General features: G+C 36.3%; 1 protein-coding gene across 1 annotated transcript in view; it reads right to left on the bottom strand.

The window, feature by feature from the left end:
• LOC125649402 (uncharacterized) overlaps positions 1-15,235 on the bottom strand; it is a 91,456-nt gene that overhangs the window by 44,867 nt on the left and 31,354 nt on the right. The window contains exons 13-16 of the mRNA XM_056164686.1: positions 14,189-14,235; positions 5,946-6,059; positions 4,161-4,277; positions 3,797-3,910 (exon numbers count right to left, since the gene is read on the bottom strand). Coding sequence (XP_056020661.1) covers positions 3,797-3,910; positions 4,161-4,277; positions 5,946-6,059; positions 14,189-14,235 — 392 coding nt within the window. The remainder of the gene's footprint in view (positions 1-3,796; positions 3,911-4,160; positions 4,278-5,945; positions 6,060-14,188; positions 14,236-15,235) is intronic.

A 15,235-nucleotide genomic window follows, 5' to 3' on the forward strand; every position in this document is an offset into this window, starting at 1 on the left:
CAGGTCCGGTCCGTCTGTTTAGCTCGACAACCATGGAGAGGTTATCCGTCATCGTGGACTCGAGTTAGGCATACTCATGTACAACATTAAACTGATGGCCATTGATGACGATTGCCGGAGGCCGTTCCACACCCTGGGTAATTATGTGTGTCTTCTTCAGGCTGATCATATTTGTGCGCCATGTTTAATGTACTGAAGTTTCAACTTCCGATTGTCAAGTTATTTGCATATGCCATATAAGACAGTATTTACATGTACATCAATAGACAAGTATGGAGGAGAAAGCTATTGCGTCGGTGTTAAAAATGTTTAGATTTAATACCAATTTCAAAAACGAACAGCAGAGTGTAAATTCTTTCTGCAACCATATAATTTTCCTTTCTTTGTCGAGTGACTATATTTTCGCACAGATTGTCAATGTTTAGGTTTTTCAGTAGATCCACCCACGAGATCACCCGATAACAAGCATGGCGGAGCAGACGACGAATTTTGCATGTTGTACATGATGTTTAATAAAAAACACCTTTATTAGACATGCCCAAGCATAAAGTTGGTACTCCTTTTGGTGTAAACAACATTTGGGACTATTACACGGAGCTTATTATCGGTTATCCGTTTACCTAATCAGGATATAGGGCACACGGCGGGTGTGACCGGTCAACAGGGGATTCTTACTCCTCTTAGGCACCTGATCCCACCTCTGGTGTGTCAAGGGGTCCGTGTTTGCCCAACTATCTATTTTGTATTGCTTATAGGAGTTATGAGATTGATCACAGTTCGTTATCTTCAACTTGCATTCATAAAATCATTTTGCACCATTGCGGAGATCCTATGGAATTGTAGATCTATCCCGAAAACGTTAGAAAAAATCGGATGGGGTTACATTATTGCAGCTAGTCTCATCCAGCTCATCCATGACTGGCAAATGTTCAACGGCTTTCTGAGTGGCATCGGAGATGATGTTTTCTATGGAGTACAGGCTGGTATAATGTTCCATCCACCTCTCCATCTGTTTTTCTTTGTCTCTGATAGTCTCACCAGTTTCAGATTTCAGTGGCGATGACTTGCTCTGTTTTGAACCGATAGTTTTTTATTACTTCGTACATTTCACAGATGTTGTCTGCATCAGCTGACGACTGAATATTTTTGCAGAGTTGAAGCCAGCAGTCGTTGGCACAGCGTTTTGCTAAGCTCTGGACTTTGCTTCTGGCTGAGCGTAGAACTTGCAGTGATGACTGGGCAAGTTGGTGTTTGTGCTCTAGTAGTGCAGTTCGTTTTTTCTCCTACAAAGTGTTGAGTTCGTTTGAGTTTTCTTCAAACCAATCCTGTGTCTTCCTCTGCTCTCTCTCTCACAGATGGTACATTTGTAAATATAGCGTCCTGCAGGTGGTTCCACTTCTGCTGGGCATCGCCTTCTTGTGGGCTTGTCTGGAGTGAGTTTTCCGGGCTTTCTGCAATCAGCTTTGCTTTTTCTAGATGTTCTATCACACTAGCATCAATTCGCTTCTTCCCTACGGGTTTTGCGTGGTGGATTTTGTGTTCATTGTAGTCTGATTTGCAGCAAACCAGGAAGTGATCTGTGTCGCCGTCAGCACTTTGGTATGAACGTTTGAGGAGAACGCTCTTTAAGTTGCAGCACCTTGTGAGAATCAGATCCAGTTGGTGCCAATGTTTCGACCGTTGATGACGTCATGACATTTTGTGCTGGGGCTTGGTCAGGAAGTAGGGCGTGGTGACGCATAGCTCGTTTTGTGGGTACATCTCAAGCATTTATTGCCAATTTTCATTCAAGATCCCAATTCCAAAGCGACCAAGGTACGTTGGCCAGAAGTCATGGTCTGTGTCAATTCTCTCGTTGAAGTCTCCGAGCAGCAGCAGCTGCTCATTGCTGGGGATTCCCTGGACAACTGTTTGCAGCTTGTCGTATAATTCATCTTTGGCTTACTGCAAGGAGTGGAGGGTAGGACCATATACACTTATAAGGTTTACAGACCCGTCCGTAGTGTGAAGACGCAGGGCTAGGGTTCTCTCTGATCCACCTACACGGAGTTTTATCATTACCAGGAATAAGTTTCTGGTGGCGAATCCCACACTATGTTCTCTAGTCTCCTCTGGGCTCTTCCCTTGCCAGAAGAAAGCATAATCTTTCTCGCGCAGGGCACCCGAGTCTGCAAGGTGTGTCTCCAGAAGCGTCGCAATGTCCACATGCAATATCAACAGTTCATTGTTGATCATCACTGTTTTACGCGTGTCGCTAATCACAAGCAGGTCTTCGGACAGTACCTGGTGTCATAGTTTTACGTTCAAAGTTACCAGCTTGAGTGCTGCCTTTCTTTTTCTTTCCTTCTTTGTCTTGTCTGGTGCCTGATTTTTAGTCCCTCAATCAGGCTGTTCCTAACCCTACGCTCCACGCACCCAGTGAAGCAGGTGGATTGTGGCCGGATATCACCTTACTGGCTGGGGACTGCCCAGCTTGGGGTGGGTGGTAGCTGTCCATTGAGGCGCGATGACATCTCACATTGTCGGTAACAGCCCCTGGTGCCTTGTTCTACACCAATCGAGTGAGGCTTATAACCGGTAGACTGCTGCTACCTGTGTTTTTGTCGTCGCGAGTGTGGCAACGCTGGAGTGCCCTCTTATATATTTTATATTTAATATATCTATTGTTGTTTCATCAATATTTTATTTTTTTTAAATTCTCTTTCATTTTGGTAAATTATTTAAATATATTTGTTTTCAAATCTTATGTTAAGAGATTCTCAAAAAGTGTTATTGATTCTCTATCAACCTTCGATGTATTCATTCGGTCTATGTATTGCATGAATTGTTATAGAAAAAATTTCAAAAAATACGGTAAAAACACTCAGGTGATTAGAAATCACTGATATAGCGACTTAAACCTCTCTATCATTAAAAGTTATAACAGCAAAATCTGACAATATTACTGACATTTTTCTTTCTAACATAGAAATGAGAAAATTTGACACATGATCCTGAATATAGTAAGATTGTTAACACAGTCACGATACACAATAATTTCAAAGAAAACTGAAATACATCAATTGGGAGAATTAGTAAATCTGTATCAAGAACCCTTAATGTAAATCTGTTTAAAACCAAAAGCTCCCTAGGAGGCTAGTTGGCAAAATTAAGCTTCTTTAAGAAATAATTTTTCATACAATATCTGAAATAATTCATTGATGTCATATTTTACTAGATTGAAATTATTCTAATCTTTTTATATGTCAAATATGTTTTCTTTTTGGTACATTTGTCCTGTTGAAGACAATATCATTGCATCAAACTTGCAGTATATCTCTCCTATATCCCCTTTTTTCATATTGTAAATATACATTTTTGCGAATTCATCAACTTAAATGCATTCAAAATGAAGAAGTGAAGATAACGAACAGTGATAATGTAAAATTAAAAATCCCATAAAGAATACAAAATTAAAAGAAGGGCAAACACGGACTGCAGGGCATACATGAGAAGTGACCATGTGCCTAGGATGATTAAACACCTCTGTTCACCAGCCACACTCGTCATGATCTCTACATCTTTATCAGATAAACGGAGTAATCCGTTGTCAGGTAAGCAATATTGTCGTCGAGAAAGTCATTCAAAGCCAAAGAAACGTTTTCAAAAAAACAAAAAACAAATTAATCAAATCAGTTCCTCAAAATCGTAATTACTGTAGGTTTTAGGTTGAAACTTTGACAAATGTAGTCCCTTAAAATGAAATAAACTGGATTTGGTAAAGTTTGATACTTTTTTATTACGTCATTATTCTTACCGTTACAGCCCGGGCCTGTGTAACCGTCTGTACACACACAACTTGTTGATCCATCGTCCCCTCCAACACACACAGAATGTTCATTACACGGATCAGGAACACACGGGTCAGTTTCTAGGAAAGGAAATAAAATGCTAATTTTTTTATTTTTTAAAACACTGAAAAGGTAATGGGTATTTCAAAGGTTTCTGATATACAAGGTTTATTTCGTCAAGCTAGAATAACGTATCAAATTTCATGTGCATGTGCAAGGTTGTTTTTTAATTAAACATATGAATAATGTTAATCAACATTTACATCAGTTTTATGATTAGAAAGTACAATATAATTGCTTGCCTTTTAATACGATGATTTTAATGCTTACTAGAATCACACACAGTTCCTGTATACATTCCAGAGCATAAACAAAAGAATGAACCATGAACGGGAAAACACCTTCCTCCGTTATGACATGGCTGTGTTAAGCATGGGGATGGCGGAGCTAAATACACAACATACACGTTAAACATGGGGATGGCGGGATTAAATACACAACATACACTAATATGCATAATGCAGGTACATAATTCATCAAAATATGAGATGACATTCATTTATCTAAAAAGAATGATCCTGAAAAATGCATAATTTAGTTACAAGTATAAATAGTACATCGTACATATATTGTACATATTATACATATGTCAAAGTATTTAACATAATAATTTATGCTAATTTTATTCTTTGACTTAGTATCTCCACAGTTATAACCTCTTGCGTGGTTTTGCTCTAATACTGAGAAGCTAACTTCCTTAAAGTAGCATCATTTTGAGATCGAAGTCCCGCAGTATTCAAAGATGCATATATTTAACATTGTCCTCCTGTATTATTTAATAGGAAGCAAATTAAATATGTCCTATGATTTTAGAGCATTATAAAAATCGTCTTTATTGTCCAAACTTCCACTTTCATGTTTTGGGCACGTCTCTCTAAAACTCGAATGGCAAACACTTTAATTTACTAAACCACTTTCTCATGAACCTTGTTAAGATTACTTAGATAGAGAAAGTATAGTATATAACAAGCAAGGTCTTTTTATGTACTTAAAATTCTAAAGGATAAACTTTCCCATGTGCGCAGTAAACCTCCATGAAAAGGTATTGATGTTTTTCTAAAGGGACTGGTTCACGTTATTTTTTATTTCATTTTTACGTTCAACTTTTACCTTCTTAATGCAAATATCAGAGCAATATTTAGCATTAACTCTGTATTATGTAAACTAAATTCGAGCCTTTTTTATGTTTACAAGCTAGTGAAATGTTAATTTTGTAATTTGTAATTTAAAGCATCATAATTTTGCAAAGAAAAAAATAAAATTTTCAGACAGAACATTTTAACTTTAAAAAAATAATTGAAATCTGCTATATATCATAAATTTAGATCGATTTGATTGATTGGTTTTATATTCTTTAACGGGACGACTCGAAAATATTTCACTTATATGGACACGTCACCATTGCCGGTAAAGGGCTGCAAAATTTAGGCCTATGCTCGGCGCTTACGACCTTTGAGCAGGGAGGGATCTTTATCATATATATATATATATATATATATATATATATATATATATATATATATTACAAAATTTGTTGCAAATCCTTTTTCTTTATGATTTTTCACCTGAAGTCAGGTTTGTTTTTATTGATTTCTCACTGTTTCAGACCTACATGCATCTTCAAAGATTTGTTGGTCAAATCACTGACAGTGAAATATTTTATCATTTTGATAAAATTGTATGCCCTTTGAAAACGCCACCTCCACCACGGTTTTGAAAATGAAGAACTAAATATTCAGCAAATATTAAGACTTATACTGAATCGTAAATATATTCAATTAATATTTCATATCAAAATTCATTTTAAAAAGAAATCTAGTATAATGTATTAGGAACGAAGCCTGCATTTTCTATATTCACTCAGATATCATAGTATTTGTAATTTCCTGAAAATATTCACTTTTCAATCTTATTTCTTTCTGGTCTAAACTTCCATATAGAAAAATAATAGATCATCAATTATATATTGCATCTGTTATCAAGAAAAATGAAAGGAAATTTGATTTTACTCCATAACATTATATGATTCCATGTTGTTATTTCAAATAAAATTACCTTGTTCGCAGGTTCTCCCAGTATATCCAGGTCGACAGTGGCAGAAAAAATTTTGCCGATCAACAGAAGCAATACAATTCCCATTGGATAAACAAGGAATGGAGGCACACGGATCTACACAAGGAAAGCTTTATCGATTGTATGGCATTACTTTTTAAAATCAGTTAATTGTATTCAAATTCCATTACGATAGCGATTTTGTTATGGAAAATTGCAAGGGGTGGATTGTTCTCACTATGTTACACTAAACATCCTTTCGAAAGGGTATTATGAAATTAGGATCATATCACTTCCTATTGAGCTATAGTGAGATCAATTTAATATTTTCCCACGTTAACTCAACTGGTCTGTGGGTATCAACACAGTATAAGCAATTCAAATCTACCATCACATCACATACACGTATATACATGCTCACATCTTCTAACAATATATATATATATATATTAAAAGAGATAGAATAAACAGTACACAAAGTTAAAAATTTAACGCAAGCGCTTTCATTTTATAATCCTCAGGCGTTACATTTTAAAATAGTTTTGAAATGGTCTGACGTCATAAAGGCGTCCTAATATTTCATGTACATAACGACGTCATAAACGAATGAAGGGAAAGGGTTTTTACGTTAAACATATTATGACGTCATAGATAATAATAGTAAACATATTTAACGTTTAATATATATATATATATATATATATATATATATATATATGTGTGTGTGTGTGTGTGTGTGTGTGTGTATAAGCACTGAAAAGGCCACGACACTGTTGGTTATTTATAACTCAATTTTCGACGCAACCCGCGTCTTTAGCAAGAGACAAATATTACATAAACAAATAACACCAAAAAAACGACAAGTATCAAAAATCTACATTGGTAACAAGAGTGATACACTGAGGTACTAAGTGATAAAAATGGTGGTGGTTTCGTTGTAAAGCGTGTTTACTGACAATGGTTTAGAGAGTTTGTACCATGGACGGGTCGGGATGAAAATAGAATTATTCTTGAAAATTACAGAAATCAGATAAATTTAGAGGGAAAATTTCCAAAACAATGTCATTATGGAATAAAATGGTGGGAAGATAATGATATGGAGTGATTAAGTTCAAAACAATATTTGGAAGTCCGTACCATTAATGATCCGGATATGGTAAACAGCGAAAAATAATATGATTGCCAGAAGAACACGATTAAACAAACAATTTCAATCAAAAGACACAGATCTAGCATTAAAATCAACAATCGAAGAGGTGAATGGAAGAGAAGTCTAAGGAAATAGATTCGGTATTATATTTCAAGGTAATATATTTTTCAAGGTCAGACAAAGTAAAGCCGCATTCTAGAAAAGAGTTTAATGTTGGTAAATAATTACTTATTTGCACTTCATATACGGAATTCATAACGTCGAATTTCAGATTTTAAAAGGACATATTTGGAATATTGTCAGTTTTTAAAATTTCACAGAAGTTACGTAGTCTTTGATAAAAGAAGAATAACACACCCGAGAAATGATTGATTGGTTGTTTGTATTTTGCTTAACGTCCTCGAGAATTCTTCATTCATATGCAGACGTCACCAAGATTGGAGGTTTCTAAATTTAGGCCTATGCTCGGTGCTTAGGGCCATTGAGCAGTGAGGAATCTTTAGCATGCCACACCTACTGTGACACAGGACATCCGTTTTTAAGGTCATCCCCGAGGACCCGTGACATTCACACCTGATGCAGAGCGTTTGGCGATGGAACTGTCACTACCTGTTTTAAATACAGGGCGACCAGAGAAATGTGATATTGATGAAAAATGCATGATTGGTGATAGATCATCTCTATTATGAATTCCGTCGAGAGATTGTGACAGACGATGGGATAAATATGAAAAATTAACTTGATACCTTGTCAAAATGCATTAAAAGTATACTGTAAATGGGGAAATGATTGCGGTTGTTTTAATTTCGCTATGTTCGCGGTCGTGGATTTTTCCGCGAAATTAAAACTACCGCAATCATTTAGCAAGTGTGACACAATACGTTTTGAACAGTTACCAGTAATCAAAATAAAGTTTTAATTCCGCGAAAATAAAACCACCGCAATTAAATCAATATTAAAACCGCAAACTTTAGCACCGCGAAATTAAAACCACTTACAGTAAAAGGAATATTAAAGTAATATATTACACACATTAAAACAAAAGTACGTACCATCTATCCTTCTGTGTATAGTAAGCCAGAAGTGATCAAAGAATTATATAGGTTACGTATGGAAAATGTTTTGGTTCCCGCTGATGAAAGGCGAATATGACTTACAATTATGAATCTCATAACCACAAGCAATACAAAAAAATAGATAGTTGGGCAAACACGGACCCCTGGATATACCATAGATGGGATCAGGTGCCTAGGAGGAGTAAGCATCCCCTGTCGACCGGTCACATCCGCCGTGAGCCCTATATATTGATCAGGTTAACAGAGTTATTCATAATCATAATCAGTGTGCTAAGAACGGCCTAGCAATCGGTATCAAACACGCTAGACAGCAATTGACCCAATGATAGGTTGCATCGTTATAACGACCATAGAATTTGCGAAATACTTGCTTTAAACGAGACTGTTGAAACCCCTGTACTATCAACTTGTTTGTCAGTAGCCTGTCTAGATGTAAAAACTGACCATACGCAGAACTGGCTCTTGCGTATCAAATCAGTTGAGAGATATAAACACCATATGCAGATGATAATGGAATATTGCTACATGAATATCGGAAGTTGACGATGGAGAAGCTGAAATCATCCCGTTTGTCATCAAATTGAGTTGTTAGTTTGCCGTTAATATCTATTTTCAATAAAATATGTAAGTATGAAGCAGAAGTCGACTACTCTGTGGTGTCTTTTATTTCGAGTTCACAGGGATATATCGAATCGACTTATCATTGTTAATAGATAATACGTCGTCAACAATTCTAAATTTGATATAGCTGATAAAGCTTGCAACAAAAGTGTCTTTGTTTGTAAGGCTCATTATTAGAACTGTATTTTAAACGAACTTGGCATTAATTTTACATTTGGTAATCGTACTTATACTCCAACTGTTAATATCGCAATCAATCGGATGAATGAATATAAGTTACCATACCTATACTGGATTCCTAAACTTCACAAAAACCCTTACATAGAAAGATACATTTCTGGATCCAGTAAATGAACATCTGTCAGAGGTGGTGTAAATGAAATATGGATTCTAAAAAATTCCAAAGAACTTTTAGAAAATTTGAAATCGCAAAACTTTTCTCAAATCAACAACATCAAAACGTATGACTTTTCAACACTTTATACGACCATTCCTCACGATAAATTAGAGACTAAACTTTTTGACATCATAGACAGTTGTTTCTTTAACAAGTATGGAATAAGAGGCCCATGGGCCAAATCGCTAACCTGAATCACTTCGGTCCATAGCTAAATAGTTTCCATATATATTTGCATGTAAAACTTTGGTCCCTATTGTATCCCCACCCTACCCCGGGGATCATGTTGTATACAAACTTGAGTCTGCACTATGTCAGAAAGCTTTCATGTAAATGTAAGTTTCTTTGGCCTAATGGTTCTTGAAAAGAAGATTTTCTCTATATATTAGTATGTAAAATTTTGATCCCCTATTGTGGCCCCATCCTACCCCTGGGTCCATGATTTGAATAAACTTCAATCTGCACTATGTCAGGAAGCTGTCCTGTAAATGTAATCTTTTCTGACCAAGTGATTCTTCAAAAGAAGATTTTTAATGATTTTCCCATATATTTGTATGTAAAACTTTGATCCCCTATTGTGGCCCCATCCTACCCCCGGAGGCAATGATTTTAACACATTGAAATCCGCCCTATGTCAGGAAGCTTTCCTGTAAATTTGTACTTTCCTTGTCTAGTGGTTCTTGAGAAGAAGATTTTTAAAGATTTTCCCTATATATTTGCACGCAAACTTGCATGTAAAACTTTGATCCCCTATTGTGGCCCCATCCTACCCTCGGGGGCAATGATTTTTACAAACTTGAATCTACACTATATTAGGAGGCTTTCGTGTAAATGTACACTTTACTGGCCAGGTGATTCTTCAGAAGACGATGCTTAAAGATTTTCACTATCTATTCCCATATAAAATGTTGATCCCTTATTGTGGCCCCACTCTACCCCTGGGGTCCATGATTTGAACAAACTTGCATCTGCACTATATCACGAAGCTTTCGTGTAAATGTACACTTTACTGGACAAGTGATTCTTCAAAAGAAGATTTTTCATGATTTTCACTATGTATTTGTATATAAAATTTTGATCCCCTATTGTGACCCCATCCTGCCCCCGGGGCCATAATTTGAACAAACATGAATCTGCACTATGTCAAGAAGCTTTAATGAAAATTTGTACTTTCCTAGTCCAGTGGTTCTTAAGAAGACTTTTAATGATTTTCCCTATTTATTACCATCTAAAACTTTGATCCCCTATGGTTACTCCATCCTATCCCCAGGGGCCATGATTTTAACAAACTTGCATTTGCACTATGTCAAGAAGCGTTTTTGTAAATTTCAGCTACTCTGGCCAAGTGGTTCTTGAGAAAAAGATTTTTAAATGACCCCTCCTTATTTTTGTATTTTTGTAATTATCTATCCTTTGAAGGGGCGTCGTCCTTCATTTGAACAAACGTGAAAGCCCTTCACCTAAGGATGCTTTGTACCAAGTTTGGTTGAAATTGGTTCAATGGTTTTGGAGCAGAAGATGGAAATGTGAAAGATCTGCGACGCCGCCGACGACGACGACAGACAACAGACATATTTTGATCTGGAAGGCTCACTTGAGCCTTCGGCTCAGATGAGGTAAAAGGAATTATTATACTTCAGTAAAAATGTTTCCTATATGACGTTCAGGAGATAAAATAGCTATTTTTCACAGTTCGTGAATAAACAAATTATTTCGCAGAGACAATTTTTTGACAATTTCCCGTTCGAATAATTTCACGTACGCTTTGATGCCAGTTTTGATTTCCTGTAATTTGATTGGTTGAAGGTATCATCAGCGTTAGGAACACTGAAGAGTTCCACTACAACAATATGACGTCTGGAAACAGTAGTACGAGATAGGAGTCGTTAAACGACGAGGATATCGCTGCGCTTGTCAATTCTAAAGACAGTAGAAACACACAAAAAGTTGTGAAAGTAGCTACAAAGCTCCTTGGAGACTATTTAGTGGAAAGATATGGAGAAACTATTGAGGAAATGGAGAAATTACCTTCAACGGAAATGTGTTCTAAATTAAAGAAGTGTTATGCTGAACTGAGAAAACCTAACGGTACTTTCTACGCAAAAGAAAAAAACATTGATTGCAATGAGATTTGGACTTCAGAAGCATTTCTTGAAGAGAGCATACGTTGATATTGCCAATTTTGAGGAATTTAAACCATGCAACGAGGTTTTCAAAACCATGTTGGTAAAGTTGAAACGCGATGGGGCATCTGAAGTGATGAAACACAAACAGCCTATTTCCCACGAAGACCTGAACAAACAATCTCTACCCAGAGTTATCGTTCCTTACACTCACTTACACCTCTGTCAACATCTCAAGGGTTTTACAAAAGTTTTGTAAAATGGCACGTATGCTCAAATAAATTATGGTTTTGACTTTAGTTACAAAAATATACGTAAATAAATAAATATTGAGCAGATGTCAAGTCTTTTTGTGACACAAAAAGCATTGATTTGGGTTGAAACGTGGATATTGGGTAGTTTTATTGCACCAGGCCTATACATAGGTACATGAAGAATATAGAGTAATGGAAAAACATCTACAAATAGTTGCTTGTTCTACATTTTCCCGATATTTTATGAAATAGTTCTTAGTTTTATTAGCCGTAAAAAGTGGATTTACATGTGGAATAATATTGCTTATTTTGAGACGTTAACAGAGGTGTAAGTGAGAGCAAGGAACGACAACTAACTCTGGGTAGAGATTGCTGAACAAAATGTATGAAAGTGAAATCTTTTCTTTAAACACTGCTGTGGGATTTTTTAACAGGATATTTTTTGAAATTGTGTACTATTTTTGTAATCGGGGCCAGGAGAATCTAAGGAATTTTCAGAGAGAAGTTTTTCAGTTAGGACAGATCCTGAGGGGAATGTATGCATGGTTAAGCAAAGGGAGAAGAATCACAGAGGTGATAATCTTACAGACAACCAGACAAATCAGGCCCGAATGTATGAAATGCCAGGTTTGTACACTTAGACCCTGTTTTGATAGATATATTTTATCTATTTGAGTATATTTCAAACTTTGCAGGTCATTTGTTTGTTTTATTTTTTAAAGGAGATCCTCGTTGTCCAGTGAATAGTTTCACAAAATACATTGCCAAGCTGAATCCAAGCAGCCCTAATATGTGGCAGGGGCCTAAAAATGTAGTGTCTGAAACAAAGTTTGTGTGGTACGACAACGCCACCCCCCCCCCACCCCCCCCCCCCCCACCCCCGGGCAGAAACACGATCGCAACGATGATGTCAAACATCAGTAAAGATGCCGAACTGTCTGCGATTTACACCAACCATTGTATTCGAGTGACTTGCATCACAAATTTGGACCGGAAAGGCGTTGACGTACGACATAAAGTCGGGATAACTGGACATAAAAACACTTCGAGCATCATGTCTTATTCATCAAGGCTGAGTGACGAGAAACAGTTTGAGATATTTAAATTCTTTGCGAGAGTTCTAGTAAGTCTGATATTGCCTCATGTAGTAACAACAATGAACAGGACTTGTTTCAATCTCTGCAGTGACTTTGATGTTGAGTCGCTTCTCGCAGGACTGGAAAATTATGAACTTCAAAATGTTAAAACTGCACAGTCCCTGTGTTCTGTACCTGTTTTGTCTGCTCAAAGCACAGGATGTAGATTCAACATTCAGACTTCTACTGTAAACATTAATATGTACACAAATAAGAAGTAAACTAGACCTACATGTACATGTATTGACGTCGGGCATAATTGGGTTCATTCATTAAAGTAAATCTGTGAATTTACAACAAGGTTATTTTGTTACTGAAGTTTTCCCTGTTATATTTAATGAATTATTATTTACGCAATATTCCATCATCACCTGCATATGGTGTTTATATATCTCAACTGATTCTATACGCAGGAGCTTCTTCTGCATATTATCAATTTTTTAATCGAGGCAGGCTACTCACAAACAAATTGATGTTACATGGTTTTCAACAGTCTCGTTTAAAGCCATCAATTTTCAAATTCTATGGTCGTTATAATAATCTAGTTTGCCAATACAACCTATCATTAGGTCAATTGCTATCTGAACTGTTTCATGTCGATTGTTAGGCCATTTTTGGCACACCGATTTTGATTATGGATTAATCCGTTTACCTGATCAAAATATAGCGCGCATGGCGGTTTTGACCGGTCGACAGGGGATACTTACTTCTCCTAGGTATCTGATCCAATCTCTAGTACAGAGTGTATATCCAGGGGTCCGTGTTTGAACAACTCTCTATTTAGTATTCTTTATAGGAGTTGTGAGATTGATCACTGTTCGTTATCTCCACCTTTCTTGTAGAATATTATTTTGAAATTTCAAACTTTTAATGTTGTTTTATTTAGTTGAAAAATGCAGTTTTATTATAAGATAATCTGAAAATAATAAAACCCCTGCTGGAATCGAACCCGTGATCTACAGATCAGCAGTCTACACGATAACCAAATGAGCTACCCAGCTAGGCAATTAGGCTTAAATACATGTTAAACATGGGATATATGAATATTGTTGATATTCATATTTTCATTCATGTTTCAAAAGGAAGTCAGCCATTATGACGATGTGTTATTCCTCCTTAAATTGAAAATGGGACTTTAACAGTGATCAAATGTTTTAATCATTGACCAAAATACTTAATGTTCATATATAATTTGGGTGAATTATTGCATGTGGGGTTTTTAAGACCCTATGTTCTGTTCGGAAAAATCAAATGAATGAATGAATTTCCGCCATTTGAATTAGTTTCAAATCTCAATTATTTGTATTTTGAATTACAAAATTGAAATACACGTTTAAGAGTTTAATATTGACGATCTATTGGATGATACAGAAATTTTTAAATCTTCCAGATTTAAAGCTTTTTGTTTGAACAATCCTCCCTTTTTACTTTCTTTTTAACATACTGGTACATGTATTATTCTATTACATAAATATCAAAGAGTAAATACCTTTTCTCTGGATATTGACTAGAAGACATCTTGTATTTGTTGACCCCCTGGAATATATTAAAAAATTCACCAAATCAAATGTGTCAAGGAGCATTGCTGAGAAATGAAAATGTGATGATAACTAACAACTCCTACAAGCGATATAAAAGTAAGAGTTGGGCAACCACAGACTACTAAACATATCAGAGTCGGGATCAGGTACCTAGGCGGTGTAAGCATCCCCAGTTGACTGTCATACCCGCTGTGTGCCCTATACTTTGATCAAGTAAACAGATTAATCCTTAGTCAAAATCAATGTGCACAGAACGGCATAACAATTGCATGAATTGCGTCACAAATATCACAGACTTCGTGAAATGCTGACTTTAAACGAGACAGTTGAAACCCCTGCAACATCACCAAGTTGTTAGTAGTCTACCTCGATTTAAAAATTGAACACAGGCAAAACATGCTATTGCGTATCGAATCCACTGAGAGACATAAACACTAGGGCGGTGTGCTGCACCGAAAATTTCAGTGCATCGCGATTCATACCATTTGATTCGATGCACCGATTACAATTTTTGGTTCGGTTTGGTTTAGATTTTACCTACACCAAAAATAACAAGAGGTACTGTGAGCAATGCTCACTAAGAATACCCCCCGCGTACCCCAATCTCCCAAAGGGTGTTGTTAATAGGTATAAATTACCTCTTTCCTGAGTGTCAAAATATGGTATGCCTTTGTAGAAGAAAATGGAAGATATAGTCCGAACACAAATCCATGGTATAAACCTATAATTTGAACTTTGATATCAAAGGTCAAGGTCATAAAGAGGTCATGAATGTACATGACACATAGTCTCATGGTGATACACCCATGTCTTATGGTATGACTATGTCAAAACCTTATAATCAATTTTGACCTTGAGGTCAAAGTTCAAGGTCACATAGAGATCATGAAGGTACCCGAGACATCGCCTCATGGTGATACACTCATGCATCAAATATGGTATGCCTATGTCAAAAAACAAAGAAATCATGGCACTGACACGAATCCATTGTAAAA

This window comes from Ostrea edulis, chromosome 5 (assembly GCF_947568905.1).
Source record: "Ostrea edulis chromosome 5, xbOstEdul1.1, whole genome shotgun sequence".
NCBI lineage: Eukaryota > Metazoa > Mollusca > Bivalvia > Ostreida > Ostreidae > Ostrea > Ostrea edulis.